Source organism: Citrus clementina, unplaced genomic scaffold, assembly GCF_000493195.1.
Source record: "Citrus clementina cultivar Clemenules unplaced genomic scaffold, Citrus_clementina_v1.0 scaffold_2, whole genome shotgun sequence".
Classification (NCBI taxonomy): Eukaryota; Viridiplantae; Streptophyta; class Magnoliopsida; order Sapindales; family Rutaceae; genus Citrus; species Citrus x clementina.
Genome location: NW_006262688.1, coordinates 13,089,503 through 13,109,143, shown reverse-complemented (window position 1 = coordinate 13,109,143; position 19,641 = coordinate 13,089,503). Strand labels below are relative to the sequence as shown.

General features: G+C 32.7%; 2 protein-coding genes across 2 annotated transcripts; one reads left to right on the top strand and one right to left on the bottom strand.

Annotated features, from left to right (window-relative positions):
* The first annotated feature begins 1,943 nt into the window (after positions 1–1,943).
* Positions 1,944–3,579, top strand: LOC18052952 (omega-hydroxypalmitate O-feruloyl transferase). Its single transcript, XM_024191656.1, has 2 exons — positions 1,944–2,406; positions 2,505–3,579. Exons 1-2 carry the CDS (start codon positions 1,966–1,968, stop codon positions 3,360–3,362), a joined length of 1,299 nt encoding a protein of 432 aa, XP_024047424.1. The 5' UTR covers positions 1,944–1,965; the 3' UTR covers positions 3,363–3,579.
* An 817-nt stretch (positions 3,580–4,396) lies between these two features.
* Positions 4,397–5,305, bottom strand: LOC18052951. The gene is made up of 2 exons (XM_006446952.2): positions 4,974–5,305; positions 4,397–4,884 (listed from the first exon to the last, which is right to left on the bottom strand). The coding sequence occupies exons 1-2, from the start codon at positions 5,149–5,151 to the stop codon at positions 4,550–4,552; spliced, it is 513 nt and encodes a 170-aa protein (XP_006447015.1). The 5' UTR covers positions 5,152–5,305; the 3' UTR covers positions 4,397–4,549.
* Between the last annotated feature and the right edge of the window lie 14,336 nt (positions 5,306–19,641).

Sequence of the window (19,641 nt, the reverse complement as noted above, 5' to 3'; positions counted from 1 at the left end):
TCCATATAATTAATATTAAGAAACTCCCCATACAAATTAAATGAAATTATGATTATAAAAAATTAATATGATCATTTTTAAATGAAATTATAATTATAAAAAAATTAACATAATGGATTTATGATTTATTTCTTTTATTAAACTCAAAGATATTCTTATAATTATAGTTTTTTATTTTTTAAAATCGTGTAGAAAAAAATAGTCTTTTAATTCATTTAGGGATAAAATAGTTATTTTTTAGTGTCAAAATGGTTGATTGATACAAACTTAAAAATAAAAGTGGTGTAAAGTATGTGTCAAAATTTTATGATAATTAGATGTACATATGACAAAAGAAAAGTGGTGGAGAGATAATTTCACTAAATTTAATTATATTATTTTGAAACCAAAAGCTATCAAATCACGATATTAAAAAAAAAATGCAGAAGAAGCTAACATTGGGTTGTTCTTGTATGCAACTTTGAGCGCATAACTTTACAAACTAAAATATAAAACTTGTGGAGGATTGTAAATTTGTGAAGGTCTCAACTCTCAAAAATTAAAAAACCTATCTAGTTGTATGCATTATGTTGATGCATCAATGGGGCTACTGAAAGCCTGTTTTGAAATTTCTTGGATCAAAACAGAGAGTCAACCTAGCCAAAGATATTTTTTTAGTGCATTTGGTTTACGGAACTCTATTTTTTTCTCATTTTTTAATTTTTACTTTGATTTTTCAATTTGTACACCATATTCGTTGAGACGTTGCAATCAGGTATATGGACGCACACTGCTTCGTTAGTAAATCATGGTTAGATGAACAACCAATCATAAACTTGAATAGCTGACGTTTCTTCTTTTTTACAGACACTGAAATCAGCAGCACCGGCCACTGGGTTGGTGCTCACCATATTACAGAATTTGCCCCTCGTGTTGAACAAGAATATTCATCAATACTCGTAATAACAAATGACCTTTCTCTTGCCAATTTTTTTGTCTTTAAACTAATTAACTTACAACTTTTGCCTTAGAGGAGGGACTCGCTCCATTTTATGGTTTAATTTCGAAGCTAATTTAACACTCGAGATTGCCAACTCTTCTACACAGTGGTGGAATCAGGATTTTCATAAAAGCATTACATATAAATATGTTAATTTCAATTAAAACCGTTTCTTCCAAGACCCCAAAAAAAAAAAAATGGTTAAAAACTCCTCGTATCATTTTAGAAAAAGACATTCTTGTGGCTAGATTTTGAATCAATCATATCACTCTAAGCTTAGTAATTTTTTAAGGCATACTTGTTTAGCTCCATATGACTTTGTCTTGCCCAATAATTTTGATTACCAGGATAATAAAGAGTAATCAGTAATCAAGCAAATTGGGATGCCAACCTCACCAAACAGGGGGCTGCACAAACAGACTCTGTCTCCTTGTTAGGTCCTATTAAGTGGCCTAATCCCACCCATATGACCAAAACTAAAACTTAAAAAAAAGGGGCCACGTCCAAAAGTATTTTAAGAAAGCAAATCTTTCTCTCTCTTTTTACAATTTAATTCAACTACCAAAACTATGGTGGATCTACTAATCCAATCAGACACTAACATTTGTCCCTCTCATACAATTTTTATTTGCCTAAATAAGCAAAAGAAATATGAAGCAAGGGTCCACAAACTTTCCATATATATCTCCCCCATCCTTTGGCCAGTTATGTGACCATTACAAATTTTCTGATAAATCTGAACATCAGGTTTGAATGCAAGCCTTGTGTGTTTGATTATCAATTTGGGAATTTCTCCCTTGAAGTTCTGAGCATTATCTTCAGTTACTTTCAAAACTCTCTTGTCTCTCTTCAGCTTGTTCACATGGTTTGTTACAATCATTTAATAAATCCTTGTATGCTCAACGTGCACTTTATAATATAACATCTTTGATGTTGCTTTCTTGTACCTGTGCTTTCAGGTTTTGGAGCTTGAAGAGACGGTAGTGATGAAGAACACTAATGGCCATGCAATCGAGCTCAACGTGAAGCAAGGTGAGCCAACTTTGGTTAAGCCTGCAGAGGACACAGAGAAGGGTCTCTACTTCCTGTCAAACCTTGATCAAAACATTGCTGTGATCGTCCGAACAATTTATTGCTTCAAGTCAGATGAGAAAGGCAATGAAAAAGCTGGAGAAGTGATCAAGAATGCCCTTGAAAAGGTTCTTGTTCATTACTACCCTCTTGCCGGCAGGCTAACTATAAGCTCGGAAGGGAAGCTTATCATAAATTGTACTGGGGAAGGGGCTGTTTTTGTTGAAGCTGAAGCAAACTGTGTACTTGAAAAGATTGGAGACATAACAAAGCCTGATCCTGAGACTCTTGGGAAGCTGGTTTATGACATTCCCGGTGCAAAGAACATACTAGAAATGCCTCCTCTTGCTGCTCAGGTTTTTATACTTAATTTAACACATTCCTCTTCATGTTATGTTAGCATCATAGTCATTTTTCAGCAATAGAAGTATGATTTTAGTTGAAACTTTTTCAGGTGACCAGGTTTAAATGTGGGGGATTTGTTCTTGGGCTTTGCATGAACCATTGTATGTTCGATGGCATTGGCGCTATGGAATTTGTGAACGCATGGGCTGAAACAGCCAGAGGCTTGCCCCTGAAGATTCCTCCATTCCTAGACCGAAGCATACTCAAAGCGCGGAGTCCTCCAAAGATTGAGGACCTGCACCAAGAATTTGCTGAAATAGAAGACAAGTCTGGCACTAGTGAACTCTACAAAGATGAAATGCTTTACAGGTCCTTCTGTTTTGACTCCGCAAAGCTAGAAAAGATCAAAATGATTGCCATGGAAGATGAAGTTCTTGACAAGTGCAGCACTTTTGAAGCACTCTCAGCATTTGTGTGGAAGGCTCGAACCAAGGCACTAAAGTTTCTGCCCCATCAACAAACAAAGCTCCTCTTTGCTGTTGATGGAAGGTCGAAATTCAATCCACCATTGCCGAAAGGCTACTTCGGCAATGGAATTGTGTTGACAAACTCCATATGCCAAGCTGGTGAGCTGACGGAAAAACCATTATCATTTGCTGTGGGGCAAGTTCAGGATGCCATTAAGATGGTCAATGACATTTACATGAGATCTGCCATTGATTATTTTGAAGTAACAAGAGCTAGGCCTTCTCTGTCTTCAACTCTTTTGATAACAACTTGGTCAAGGCTATCTTTCCACACTACTGACTTTGGATGGGGAGAGCCTGTTCTATCGGGGCCGGTGGCGCTGCCCGAGAAGGAAGTGAGTCTGTTCCTATCTCATGGCAAAGAGAGGAAAAGCATCAATGTGCTTCTGGGGTTGCCTGCTTCTGCAATGAAGATCTTCCAGGAACTTATGGCTCTCTAGAGATTCGAGATCATTTTTTTATCATGCTGCATGCTACTTTCATTATGTTGCATTGTTGTGGTTCAATTTCATTTTCTGTGAATTATGTTTATTTATGTGCTGTGGGAAAAGAAAAGCACTATGCAAGGCCTAGTACCATCTAGAGGTTAACCAGCAAAAGATGGAAGTTTCATAAAAGGTCTTCATGGGAATTGAAGGTCCACCTGGACTCTGTATTACTGGCAAATATTTTCTGTTTCTTCCTTGTGATTTAAACTATGTTCTGCATTCTTTATTAATTTATTTATTGTGGATGGGTTATATTGTTGTTGTGTACCCATTTATGATCTAGAGATTATTTGCATCAGTTGTTCGTTTAACAACTTAAAATGTGAAAGCATCAAAAATGAAATTCACTAATCCTTCACATTAATCACTATGATTCGAGCAGGATACTGTTCCTGGAATTTCTTGCCCAACTGAAATTAAATTCCTGGTTATGTCCTTATCGGCATGACACTAAAGACATTGATATTTTTACAATAAAAAAGCGTTCTAATATATGCAATTGGGAACATATTTTGGGACTAATCAATATATAATTGAGTAGAGGAAAGAAAAGACTAACATAACGGTGCTACAAGGTACAAGGAATCCATTTTAAATTTTATGAAGTGAAAATTAATAACATGCTTGATACATGAATTAGCTGAGACTGAAATTCTGCAAAATATGGATGGCATATTTGTGGGTTAATGAATTTATAAGATACCCTAATTAAATTTTTTAAAGCTTAAAAGCTAGTTAAAAATCATCCCCGATGTCCGTGTAAAAACATCCTGAAAAGATTTTTGCACTTTACAGAACCGTACAGAACTCCCTAAAAATCAGACAGGATATTGATGTATAGCTTCTGAAAATTAATTCAATTCTCAAAATGCTAAACATATTCATTTCATTTTCTTAATAAATTCTTCAAATACTACATAAATTTCATACATTATTGTGACAACAGTTTAATCTGAATAACAAAATGAATTTACGTTTGTCTCCGGTGTGGCTAAGTTATGCAATGTTCTAACTTACATTAACCCAAGAGTCGCATCCAATACAACGAGATCCCTAAACCACAGCAAGCAAATATTTACTTCGACATTAGATGTATTGACAACAAAATGAAAAAGCTGAAAAGTGTTCTTTCAGATTAATTAATTCCCACAGAGAGTGATATCTCTCTTTGATGGTCTAAAAGTCAATGCATTTAAGCTGTAGATACAGAGATTTGGTTTCCTGGATTTGATAGCTATCTGATTTGTTGTGGTTCTGTAAGCAGGAACATTACACGAAGTACTTGAACTCCACATCAAACTTGCCTGGCATGAAGATGCAATGGCTGCTTCTGCACATGCTATCCCCTCAACTGACGGTATCTCCAGCTTATATATTCCATACCTGTTTGTTGTCCTGTTCACTGTGAATGATATTTGCTCTCTTATTCTTGGCGAAATTGCTCTAATTTTGCAGTCAACTTTGACTTCAGCACCTGGTTTAACAACAATGTAGCACATATTAAAACAATCAATTCAATTGAAACTTTTAATGGGTTGTTGAGATTTTTTTTTTGTTATTTACCTGGTAAGAAGTAGCTGTGCCTGGAGAAGCTGTTGTTGGAGCAAATGTCACAATACACAAAGCCCATTACAGTGATTTGAGCATTACTATTATTGGGTTTTGGACGGTGAACTTTCAAGGAGTGTGTGTTATTAATAAACAAAAATGAAATAACCAAGAAACTGAAAATGGGATTCATGGTACCAAGATTTTGTAGAGATAAAAAGAGATGAACTTCACATAGAGTGTTCAGTTCACTACAAATAGTTTGGCTTATAAACAAAGCATTATCATGTACTATTAGTATTGTGGTTGTGTGGATAAAGAGTTGAAGTAGTAGTTGGTGGAGATCCAACTGGAGGCAACAAGTTGATGAGATTTATCTTTTTTCCACAATAAAACAAAGACATGTGAATGTACTTTGGCTTATGTGGAGTGATTCTTTCTTCAGTGTTTTTTTTTTTCCCCTTAATCTCTCTTACTCTTTCAAATCTAGTAAAAAAGGGTTAGTTTAATAGTAAATAAAGTAATGCGCATATCCAATTTTCTTTTGTCCCTAGAATCTGTAATGCGCATGCCCATGCCTTAGTAAAATTTGGTTTAAGGAATACTTCAGCTGCTGTCTGCCTTGAAACAATATCAGCAGCCATGCAGAATGTAATTAATCGTGTTGTTATTGTGGAATGAAATGTTTACTTTCCATTAAAAAAAAAAGTAAATAAAGTGAAAAAAATATTTTAACCATTTATTTCATGAAAAGAGACTAAAAGAGAAAAACACACTTTAGTGGATTCTTATATTTCTTTTATTAGGTGAAATTGAAATTGCTATTTATTTATTTTGGGAGGTCAGATTCAGTGCGGGGCTTTTGATTTAATAAGCAGAAAAAAACTTTTATCTCCACTAATTCTTGCACTGCACAAGAACAGTGTGAATGAATTAAAAGGAGACGAGTAAGTTTATGTATGGTGAAGTTGATTGAGGCGGTGAATTTAATGCTTGTGTTGTGTTGGTTGCATGGATTGATGAGGCATTCATGAAGAGGAAGATATGTCATGCAGAATTGAGAGGGCATGGGGATATGGTATTGATGTTACTCACAAGCACTTCATTGTTCATCTGTTATTATCAACTTATTGAATGGGCCATTTCCCTTGTGAAATGGATTTTAAGATTGTATCTGAAAACACTTTCCAAAAGCACTCTAGTCAAAAGGAAAGGCCTGTTTCAGCTCAGAAATACCTGATGTGAACCTAAAATGAAATGAATTAAAAATAAGAGCACAAGACGCCTGCAAATGAATGTATGAACCCCATTCATACTGAATCAAGCAGGCAATAAAGCTAGTTTTGGAGGTTGAGGATTGTGGGACAGACTATGGTAAGTCCCATTTTAATTGGACCACATGCTCTATTTTTTCAAATAATTGGACCACCGCAAATCTTGTTCCTTTTTTGGCAAACCAGATCAATTCAAGCACAAAATCCATTTTCTCTGTTGGGCTTTTAAATAGGTTCTTCTGCAAGGCCCATAAGGTAATTATGGGCTGCCCAACTACCCAAAGGCAGACACTTGTAATGGGCCTTTAAGGCCTGTCTTTCCCGAAGGTTTGACAAACATTCGCGGAAACTAAAGCCAAGCCGAGAGCCTGAGTTCAGTTCATTCCTATCATTTGAAACGAATGGTTTATCGGTTTAGTGCAACGTTTGTTAATTGATATAGTTTTTAATGGTTAAAAATACTTATTTAATTTTTTAAAAAAAATTAATTTTTTTTTGTTGTTTAGTATATTTTGAATAAAGCTTTTGATAATTAAATAAGTTATTTTGTCTTTATTATTAAAAACTTAAATTTTGAACTTTTATAAGTAGAGGTTAGAAATTTTTTTAAAATTTTAAACAGTCTTATTTCTTTTTTTTTTATAATATTACTTTTAAAAAAGTTACCTATTAAAGTAATATTATATATATATATAAAGTCTCTCATTAACTAGCCAAATCAAATATTTTTGGTTAAAATTCTACTTGTAAAGGCTATTTGAATAAATTATATTTGAGAAATTATATCAAATGGAGTCTCAATATATGTTTGAATTGTTGGGAAAATATGCTCTTTAAAAGCATATGTGTTTATTTAATTGTAATAAATAAATTTTCTGATTAATAAAATAAATGAGGTATTTTATTCAAATATCTTAATTGCATTAATATTTTGATTAAAGTCCATTTAATCATTTTATATGTATTTATGTGATCACCATGTGGATTCACAGAAGACATAAATACAAGTTATCTTATGATTAAATAAATTTAGTTCGCAGTTGATAAATAAAGTTGAACACTTTATTTAGATATAGACTGTAATGAATTCATTGAATGATTTGTCTTAATCATGTATGAATTTATTGATTTAGTACGATTACATTGAACATGATCACATATGAGATTTAATTAACTTTGTAATAAATGTCAGACTTATTAAATCTCATAGGTATTGATTTTACTGTAATCTTAATTTTGAGTTAATTATGATTTCATGATTGTAATTATTATTTCATTTGAGTTACCAATGGGCACGACACATACTTGTAGTCAGGATTACCCAGTATTTTGGTGGGAGCAATTATGAGTATTGTAGTTATAGATTGACAATATAGAATTTGTACAACACATCTCTTGATGAGTTTTCGACACTTGATCATCTGGCCAGAATGTGTCAACATATTTAGTGTGTTGAAAATGATCATTAGAGAAAATCAGTAAGAATCAAGGAATAAGATGTAATTAAATTGATTGGACAGTTGAGATATCAATTTAATTAATGATGTGGTACAAAGGATTGTGCAGTAAAGAAATCAATGTGGCTTGAGATAAATTATTATTCGAGCATACAATTATGGAGGTCAGTTCCAATCTTTTAGTGGAGTAGATTTTGAATTAAATAATTAGGCTAATTTAATTACATGCTTAATTATTGTAGCCATTATTGTATATTCCAAATAATCACCGGGTTAGCTCATTTAATTAACTGAGCCGCTACTGGATTAATAAGTAAGATAACTAGCTATTTGAGTTAAAAGCTTAAATATATTATTTAGTGAGAGGCTCCATGTAATATGCTTATGTGTAAGGAGCCTTATGTTATTTTACAAGATGGGCCCCTATAACACAAAAACAAATAACGTTGCCTTTGTTTTTTATTTTTTAATTTAAATCAAATTTGATTTAATAGAATTAAAAAATAAAAATATGGAGCCTATGGTTTCTATTAGATAGAGATATAAAATGACTTATTTTCTCATAAAAGAAAAAAAGGCCACATTATACAATTCTGAGGAAAAGATTTTTCTCTCTAATTTTGAGAGAAAATTTTTCTCGTGCTAGTTGCTTTAGTGGTGATAAAAGCGTCCACACGTCAAGTGCAGATCAAACCTGAGTCATAGCCTGAAAGATTATTTAGTGGCAGATCGTGATCTGGGAGCCTAAATCACTTCAGTGGAAAAAGCAAAGATTGTTCAATTTCTCAAATTTTTAAGGTACGATTTATAAATTACGAATTCTTATATATTGTATGAGATCGATCCTAAAAATTTTATTTTTTAAAAAATTAATTTTTCTCCAACAATTGATATCATAGCTGTCTCATATTAATATATAAGAATTTCGTATGAAATATATCTTGATATTTATGCATTAGAGTGGCACAACTTATTTAGATATATATTATTTATTAATATGTGAATAAAATGTGTTATAATTTATTTTAATTCATGATTAGATTTTTTACTGTATTTTTCGTTTAGATTTATAAAAAAAGAGATGACTTTTTATCACCATGTTTCCTCTTGAATTATTTTACTGTAATAAAAACTTTGTAAGCAAAAACTGACCTAGGAAATTTGTAAATACAGGAGAATAATAATCGGAATAACGAGATCAAAGGAAACAGAATGCCGAAAATTTCAGCAGCAACACCGATCTAAGCACACGCTGCAAGCGCATGCCAGCAGCACGCACTGCAGCAGCGTGCGCGGCCAACAAGGCCAGCAGCAGGCCGCGAGCAGCGCGTGCGGCAACAGCAAGCCGCGAGCAGCGCGCGCGGCAACAGCAGGCTGCAAGCAACGCTGCCAGCAGCGCGGGCAAGTGCTGGTCGCGTGCGTGCGTTCGCTGCTGGCGGAAGGTGGCGGCTTCCCGGTGACTTGGCGACGGCAAACTCGGCGTTGATGGCGGCTGTCCGGTGAGAAAGGTCTGAACAGTGGTTGTTTTGTATAGATGGCGGCTGGGGAAGGAGGAAAAGAAAAATATGGTTTTAGGGTTTTTTGGTTTTTATCATTAAGGTTTCTATGGTTTCATAATTTTTCTTTTGGGAAAAAATGTTTTAATTATTTGTATATAAGTCCAAAAATAGTTTTGGGCTTAATGAATTCTAGTTTTAGGCTCAATTGAAATTTGAGCTTAATGGATTAAGATGCATATATAAAATTGAACACATTAAATTTATTTTTGGTCCAAAAGTTTTATTTTAATGAAATTTTTTAATTATTTATGTATTTCCTTTAAAAATTAAAATTGGTCCAATAATAAATTTAAAAGTTCAATTTTCCCTAATCTATTAACAAAGACAAGTTTATGGAAGATGGACATTGACAAGAAGCCCAATGAAGATTAAGCTTAGGGTTAATGTATTTTTTCATTTTAGGAAAGCCATGAATTAATATTATTTAATTATTTTTCTATATGTTATGTTTTGGATGATAACATGCCATGATAACATGTCATGTACAATAAGTAATGCCACTCTATGCATAATGATACATGTCATTCATTAATTATGAATCTCATTATATTGTTTGTAATTTGTAAATGCTTAAATAATATTAGATATCATCTAGATAATATTTTAGGAAGCATGCAATTAACAATATAACTAATGTATGTTTTAAAAGGATAAACCAATTTTAAAATATTGAGTGGGAGAGGAAAATTCAAGATAATTTTCCCACGGGCTCCATTGTTAGTTCAATAATAAAATTATATATATACCTCGATTTCATGATACCGTGATGCTCCTTCAGAGGGTATATATATTAGATATTTTATTTGATGAACTTCTTCAAATATAAAATTAAAATATTTTTCAATCAATTGTTCACCCCAACGATGACTATTAATATTGAAAAATACGTAGATTGAAACAATGGTTATACACTCAACTAAAATTTGTTATTAACTTTTCCAACGAAGCTCTGTTAAAACATTTAAGCCCAAAAGGATAACGATAATTATTTATTATGTCTCTACATGAAAGTAAATAATCCAATGAGTAACTGGGTCTCATAAGTGTAGACATGACTTCCCCAACGGATAGCTTGTCAAAGCGGTACTAGATTATCGTTACAATAAATTAAAATGTATTTATGGTTTTATGCACTTTTGTCATTTATTGTGAATATTATTTCAATTACTTATGCATGGATGCTTTATTTTTCAGAAAATGTCCTCCATGAGCCCACTTACTATTATTCTGAGTCAAAACAAACTCACTAGGGAGAATTATATAGATTGCAAAAGAAATTTATTCATTGTCCTGACTGTTGAAAATTATAAATATGTCTTAACCCAGCCGTGCCCTCCAGTTCCAGCGGAAGATGCTCATAGAAATCAGAGGAGGCTTTATGAGAAATGGCAAAAGGCTAATGAAATGGCAAAATGCTACATTTTAGCCTCGATTTCTAATATTTTGCAGACCAAACATCAAAACTTGGAGACTACCACTGAAATAATGGATAGTCTCCAACAGATGTTCGGGCAGAGTACTCGCTCCGCGAGACAAGCAGCGCTGAAAGGAATTATGAAAAATAAAATGGGGAAGGGCACAAGAGTTCGTGATCATGTCCTTAAAATGATGGACTATTTAAATAAGGTTGAGATTCAAGGAGCACAAATCGATGATAACTCAAAGATTGATATGGTGCTAGAATCTTTGCCAGAAACATTCAAAGAGTATAAGGTCAATTATAACATGAACAAAAGAAACATGACCTTAACTGAATTGATGAACGAACTTCATTTTACTGAAGAGATCTATTGTGTTGAGAAATCTCTAGAAAGCATAAATATTGCTGAAAAAGGTTCTTCTTCTAGACCTAAGCCAAAAGGTAAAGGCAAGAAGAAAGCTGGGAAAAAGAGACCGTTTACCAAGCAAGATGGCAAGTCGAAAGGCAAATGCTTCAAGTGTGGACAAAAAGGTCACTGGAAAAAGGATTGCCCTAAGATTGTGAAATCAGGTATGGAAAATCTTTTTGTAATTGAGGTCTGTTTAGTTCAGAATCCTATTGACACTTGGGTGTTGGATTCAGGAGCAACTAATCATATTTGTAATTCACTTTATTGGTTTCAGGAAACCACGAAAATAAGTGAAGGAAGCGTCAAGCTGTAGTTAGGGACAAGACAGTTCGTGTCAGCAGTGAAGATTAGATATGTTTTATTATCTTTTAATAATGAGACTTTAGTTTTGAATAATTGTCTTTATGTTTCAGACATTAAGAGAAATTTAATTTCAGTAGCTTGTTTGTTAAAGAAATGGTACACTGTAAATTTTGGATCTTCTGCTTTTATTTTTTATAATAAGAGACTTATTTGTTCTGGTTTATTGGAAGATAATTTATATCATTTAAGTCCAATGATCTATTCTATGCATGACATAGTGATCAATAATGATGAGCATACACATTTATCTAAGAAAAAAAATATTTCTTTCAACCAATGTTACCTCTGGCATTTACGCTTGGGTCATATAAACTAAAATAGGATACAAAGAATTATCAAAGATGAGCTCTTGAGTCCATTAGAAAATGAATCATTGCCACTCTGTGAATCCTGTTTAGAAGGAAAAATGACCAAAAGGTCATTCTCAGCCAAAGGATTACGTGCAACAGTACCAATTGAATTAGTACATACAGATGTATATGGACCAATCAATTTACAAGCTCGAGGAGGTTATGAGTATTTCATCACTTTCACTAATAATTACTCGAGATACGATTATGTTTATCTGATGCGTCACAAGTCTGAAGCTCTTGAGAAATTCAAATAGTATAGGGCTGAGACAAAAAAGAAATTAGATAATAACATAAAGAAACTTCGATACGATCGAGGTGGTGAATTTTTCTCAGGAGATTTTAAAGAATATTTGGTTGAAAATAGGATTATATCTCAGTTGACTGTCCCAGGAACACCACAACAAAATGCGATAGTTGAAAGGAGAAATAGAACTATTTTGGATATAGTGAGATCTATGCTTAGTTATTCATCATTACCAATCTCTTTTTGGGGACTAGCATTGGAAACTGCAGTTTACCTCTTGAACTTAGTTCCATCTAAGTCAGTGCTTAAAACCCCAATAGAATTATGGTTAGGTCGCAAACCAAGTTTACGACATGTCCGTATTTGGGGATCACCAGCACATGTGCTGAAACCAAAGGCAGACAAAATGGATTCACATTTTGAGGTTTGTGTGTTCGTGGGGTATTCCAAAGGAACAATGGGAGGTTTATTTTATAGTCCTCGAAATAGGAAAGTGATAGTGAGCACACATTTCACTTCCCTTGAGGAAGACTATGTGAATGACTTCAAACCTAAGAGTAAGGTAATACTTGAAGAACTGTCAGGTGATCAGGTTGATACTCATCTTTCAACATTTGTTACAGAATAGGAAGAACAACAACAACCAGCTGATCAACACAAGATTATCCCTGAACAACCACCACTTTTAGAACCTCATCATAGTGGGAGGGTAACTAGATTACCCGTGAGATTCATGTTATTAGGAGAAACCTATATGGCTATCTCAGATGAACATGTACTAGATCCCACTAGCTACAATGAAGCTTTAATAGATAGAGATGTTGAATTTTGAAAAAAGGCCATGAATCAAAAAATAGAATCTATTTATTCCAATAAAGTCTGGGAACTTGTAGAGGCGCCAAATGGGGTAAAACCTATAGAGTGCAGGTGGATTTACAAGAGAAAAAGAAGAGTAGACGGAAGGGTAGAAACATTTAAAGTAAGATTAATAGCCAAATGGTTTACTCAGAAAGAGGGAATCGATTATGAGGAAACCTTTTCTCCAGTTGCTATGCTTAAATCCATCAGGATTTTGCTCTCTATTGCTGCAGTGCTAGATTATGAAATTTGGCAAATGGATGTCAAGACTGCCTTTTTTAACGAACATCTTGAAGAAGACATCTACATGCAGCAACTAGATGGATTTATACAAAAAGGCCAAGAACACATGGTATGTAAGTTGCAAAGATTCATTTATGGATTGAAGCAAGCATCCCAGTCATGAAACATCAGATTTGATTAAGCGATTAAATCGTTTGGATTCATTCAAAATATTGATGAACCATGTGTGTGCAAGAAAATTCAAGGAAAATCTGTATCCTTCCAAGTTCTTTATGTAAACGATATGCTCCTAATTGGAAACGATATATGAGTATTGACTACAATAAAGAGTTGGTTTGCAAAACAATTTGATATGAAAGACCTAGGAGAGGTAAGTTATATTCTTGGTATTAAGTTACTACGAGACTAGAAGAATAAAACTTTAGCCCTGTCTCAAGCGGTCTACATCGATAAGATATTGGCTAGATTTAGCATGGAAAATTTCAAGACTGGTTTATTACCATTCAGATATGGAATTACATTCTCTAAGGATCAATCACCTAAAACATCTGAAGAGATAGAGGGAATGAGATTAGTTCCCTATGCAAAAGCCGTGGGAAGTCTCATGTATGCCATGCTTTATACTAGGCTAGACATTTGTTTTGCAGTAGAGATGGTTAGTAGATATCAATCTAATCCTGGATCTAAACATTGGACTGCGGTCAAGCATATAATGAAGTATTTGAAAAGAATTAAAAATTGTATGCTTGTGTATTCTGGTGATGAACTCATTCCAGTGGGTTATACTGATTCTGACTTTATGTCAGATTAGGATTCTAGAAAATAAACTTTCGGCAATGTGTTTACATGGGAAAGTAGAGCTATTAGTTGGAGGAGTGTGAAACAATCTTGTATCGCAAACTCCACAACTGAAGTTGAATATGTGGCTGCATCCGAAGTTGCAAAAAAAACTATATGGCTCCTCAAGTTCCTACAAGATCTTGAGGTGGTACCTGCTGCGACTGCACCCTTAAACTATTTTGCGATAATAGTGGTGCGGTAGCTCAATCTATGGAACTAAGGAACCACAAGAAACAAAAACATATTGAGAGGAAATATCATCTTATAAGGGATATAGCGCAGAGATGTAATATGAAGGTTACTCAGATTGTGTCACAATAAAACTTGGCAGATCTTTTTACTAAGGCCATACCTGGGAAACCTTTTAACTTGCACTTAGAATCCATGGGCATGCGTGAGATGTCAAATATGCTTTGAGAGCTAGTGAGAGATTGTTGAGAAAATATGATCTTTAAAAGCATATGTGTTTATTTAATTGTAATAAACATTTTTTCTTATTAATAAAATAAATGAGGCATTTTATTCAAATATCTTAATTGCATTAATATTTTAATTCAAAGTCCATTTAATCATATTGTATGTATTTATGTGATCACCATGTGGATTCACAGAAGATATAAATAAAGTTATCTTATAATTAAATAAATTTAGTTCGCAGTTGATAAATAAAGTTGACACTTTATTTAGGTATAGACTGTAATAAATTTATTGAATGATTTGTCTTAATTATGTATGAATTTATTGATGTAGTATGATTACATTGAATATGATCACATATGAGATTTAATTAACTTTGTAATAACTGTCAGACTTATTAAATCTCATAGGCATTGATTTTACTGTAATCTTAATCTTGAGTTAATTATGATTTCATGATTGTAGTTCTTATTTCATTTGAGTTACCAATGGACACGACACATACTTATAGTCAAGATTACCCGGTATCTTGGTGGGAGCAATTATGAGTATTGTAGTTATAGATTGACAGTATAGAATTTGTACAACTCATCTCTTGATGGGTTTTCGGCACTTGATCAGAATTCTCTGGCCAGAGTGTGTCAACATATTTAGTATGTTGAAAATGATCATTAGAGAAAACCAGTAAGAATCAAGGAACAAGATGTAATTAAATTGATTGGACAATTGAGATATCGATTTAATTAATAATGAGGTACAAAGGATTGTGCAGTAAAGAAATCAATGTGACTTGGATAAATTATTATTCGAGCATACAATTATAGAGGTCAGTTCCAATCTTTTAGTGGGGCAAATTTGGAATTAAATAATTGGGTTAGTTTAATTACAAACCTAATTATTGTAGCCACTATTGTATGTTCCCAAATGATCCCCGAGTTAGCTCATTTAATTGATTGCGCTGTTACTGAATTAATAAGTAAGATAACTAGCTATTTGGGTTAAAAGTCTAAATATATTATTTAGTGGGAAGCTCCATGTAATATGCTTATGTGTAAGGGGCCTTGTGTTATTTTACAAGGTGGGCCCTTATAACACAAGAACAAGTAACGTTTCCTTCGTTTTTTATTTTTTAATTTAAATCAAATTTGATTTAATAGAATTAAAAAATAAAAAATATAGAGTGTAGGGTTTCCACGAGATAGAGATATAAAATAGTTTATTTTCTCTCAAAAGAAAAAAAGTGGCCACATTATACAATTCTGAGAAAAAGATTTTTCTCTCTAATTTTGAGAGAAAAATTTTCTCGTGTTAGTTGCTTTAGTGGTGATAAAGGTGCCCACACGTCAAGTGTAGATCAAACCTGAGTTATAGCCTGGAAGATTATTTGGTGGCGGATCGTGATCTAACCGGAGTAGTGGTGACGGATCGTGATTTGGGAGCCTAAATCACTTCAGTGGAAAAAGTAAAGATTGTTCATATTCTCATATTTTCAAGGTACGATTTATAGATTACAAATTCTTATATATTGTATGAGATTGATCCTAAAAGTTTTATTTTTTAAAAACTGATTTTTCTCCAACATGAATTGGTTCTAAAAAGTGCAAAGTAAAAAAAAGTTACGACAAACATTTGAATATTCAAAAAAAATAAAAATAAAAAAGTTGATAATTGAATCGATTCTGTTTAAGATGTTCGTAAGTTTTTTTTTCCACCCCGTACTAATTTTCTCCTAATGAAGCTTCTAAACAACTTTTTATTTTTTAATAAAAAATATTTTGGTTGTTTAATTATCAACTAAAACTTTTAGTAAAAAATTAATAATGACATTAAAGATAACTTTTATTAAACAAAGTAGAATTGTTAATGAAAAAAATTTAAATATTTTTAGAAAATGTTCCAAATGAGCTTTAAGAAGGAAAACTTTTATTTTTTAAACTGTCTCCCTCGTATAAAATACTCCATTTACTTTCTGAAATAAAGTCTCAGAGATTGCAAACCAATTAAGGAGGCCTCCATCCATAAATGCCATAATAAAGCCATATAAAACACGCTCTACATTCACAGATACCTCTTTTGAAATAAATTAACCAAAGCTAGAAGAATATTAGCCAATCCTATCCAAGCTATAAGGGCTATCACCAACAAGAAACCTAGCAATAGAAGATAATGGAGAGTTACAACCAATTTGTAGCCTCATTTAACATAATACACACCTTGTTTGTCAAAATCTCAAATAATAGTATCACGAGTTGCATGAGAGGGCAACTTAATCGAATTTTTCCTTGTTTTCTCATGAGCACTCTCGTCATCTCTAGCAGGCTCCATTTCCCAACCATTACTTCAGTGAACTCCCATGGCTCACCACCTTACTTTTATCACTATTGCCAATAGCACGCTACCAGTCGCCATCATTTAATTTGGTATTCATCCCTTGCTCTACTTTAGCAAGTTCATATCCAATAGGAGAAACAACCAGTAAAGACCGATCGAAATGCCAAGGCCCCATTGCTAAATTTTACAACGATCTTGTTTAGAAGAGAATTAAAACAAAAATATATTCTACTCCAAGTGCTCCACCCAAACACCCTTAATGAATTTCAAATCACAAAATTACTATAGAGTAAACTGTCTTTATTCACTGGTTTCGATGACAATACCATACCTATTAAACTAATAATATTTGTCATTTGTTACTGACAAAGGATGTCCCATGTAAATTAATATGGATTGGCATGAGAAATCCTTTGCCAAGGTGAAATATATTTGAAAGAGTTCAAATTATATTTTTCATGCCAAGTTCATTTAGATTTATTTCGAGATAAAGCATAAGTGCTTAATACACTAAACCACAAGTCATGCTTTTCTCTTAACATGAATGATGAAAAGATCAAGACATAAAGAAACAATGGAATAGGTTCTGTAGATCCAACAATTCTTGTTATTTGGATGGTCATGAAATACTGTTAGGTGTCACTCATGAATAGGAAACTTAAGATCATTATTACTAAAGGGTATTAACAATGTATCTTGAGGTCATTGAAAGTTCTAATTGATGACTAAAATGTGTTAGCCTAAAGGGCTACACATAATGTAATTTTGATGATAACAAACATGTGTTTTAAGTAATTTAATAAATATTATATTTCACATTTTCACTAATTTTTTAAGGATAATATTTATACAAGTGACATCAAGTTGAAGACACTCAACGGATAGTGGCAAAATAAAGAATAAAGTTTAGAGCACAACGGAAAAATTATTGCAATAAATTCTTATAAAACCGGTATGATTTAATTGATGCATGATTTAACATTTGAGAAACTCAAGAGATTAATTTAAATAATTACTTTTCATAAACTAAAATGTTTTATTTTTATAAGATAGAATATTTTGTGGATTTGAGTAATTTGGACTTAAATAAAAAGTTTTGCAATCTTTGAATTTAATACGTATTTTAAATTCTAGAGTTGGACCTTTTTGCAAATATTTGAAATGTTTTGGGCCATACTATAATTTATGAAAGTTTGAGGACCCGAATGTAATCTAAACATTTGAAATCCAAAATTGGATAGAGTGAACGGCTAACCGGCTGAGGCTAGCGGCTTGGCGCCTTAGGAAAATCTCATATTTTCAAATTTTAGACTAAAGTGAAAGGTTTTGAGAACTTTGAAAAATATGGATATTATGCAAAATTTTAAAAAGGACTTCTTTGAAAAATACTATTATATTTGGGGCCTTGTGATAATTTTAGAAAGTCTTGGGAATGAAAAGTATTATTTAGAAATTCTGAAATTGGACTTATTTATAAAATTTTATGACATGTTGGGCCATAGTGTAATTACATAAAGTTTTATGCCAAAGTGTAATTTTGGTGAACAATGTTACTGTAGTAAAATTTAAAAATAACGGTAATATCACTGTTATGAGCAGCTAGCCGGATAAATCAAGCGGCTAACCGCTTGGTTGAGGGAATTTACCTATAACGGTTAGTTTTCGGGCTTTAACTATAAAAACTCAACTCCAACTTCATTTTAAGAACTAATGCAAGTATAAACAAGATCATACAACATATATTGAGCTTCCAAATTATAAAATCATCATAGATTGAATCATCATTGAGCTATAATTTGTTTATCTGCTCTTAAAAAGAGTTTCATTGTTGTAATTTTCATTTCTCATCAAATTGTGAGTGTACAAGTGTGAGAAACACTTGGGGTGAAGAGATTGGAGAGATAATCTCTTGATTGTAAAGGTTCATTGACACCTTGGAAGTCAATTGTAAACATTTGAAGCATTGGAGGCTTGGATAGTGAAATCCTCAAGCCGGGTGAGCTTGGAGGTGTGGACGTAGGCAAGGATTGTCGAATCACGTAAAAATCATTGTGTTTGTTTTCTCTTCCCTTACTCTTTTAATATTGTGCTTGATTGAATTTATTGTTTTCGATTCCATTAAGACATTAAATTGAATTGTTGTGTGGTTTGCTTAGCATAAGTTTTAAAATCCCAATTCACCCCCTCCTCTTGGGTTGCATAAATTACATTTCAAGATGTTCAGCATGTTTTTAATGAATAAAGAGTTATCATTAAAATAAGAAAAAATATCCACCGTCCACCTGCTTTTTACACCTTTTTCAAAAATACATAATTCATTCATTTTTTGGCTGGAATCCACCTAAAGTTACATTTTTTTTCACTTTTCCACTTCCGTTTGGAATCCGTTAAGAAAACTAACGGAAACTTAATAAAATGACCATTTTACCCCCAAAACGAAAATTACAATTTCACCTTAAAAAATACCAAAAATAATAAGATTTAATGATGAATATCACTATTGGTACTTTAATGAAGTACAAAAAAATCTTAACTACTAGAGATTATAACTCAATTAATAATAAAACTCTATTTATCTTAAATTCAATTGATGATTTGTGAGATTGTGCTATTTTTAATACTACTGTTATAATTTAGCATTCTAATTACAGACATATTTAAAAAAAAAACCTGCATTTGATGGTTGTGGAATTAATTTATTTATTGACCGATGGGGAAAATAATTAGATTTAATCTAATTATTTTTTGTAATTTTTAAGGTGAAATTGTAATTTTCGTTTTGGGGGTAAAATGATCATTTTTTTAAGTTTCCATTAGTTTTCTTAACAGATTCCAAACGGAAGTGGAAAAGTGAAAAAAAATGTAACTTTGGGTGGATTCCAGCCAAAAAATGAAGGAATTGTGTATTTTTGAAA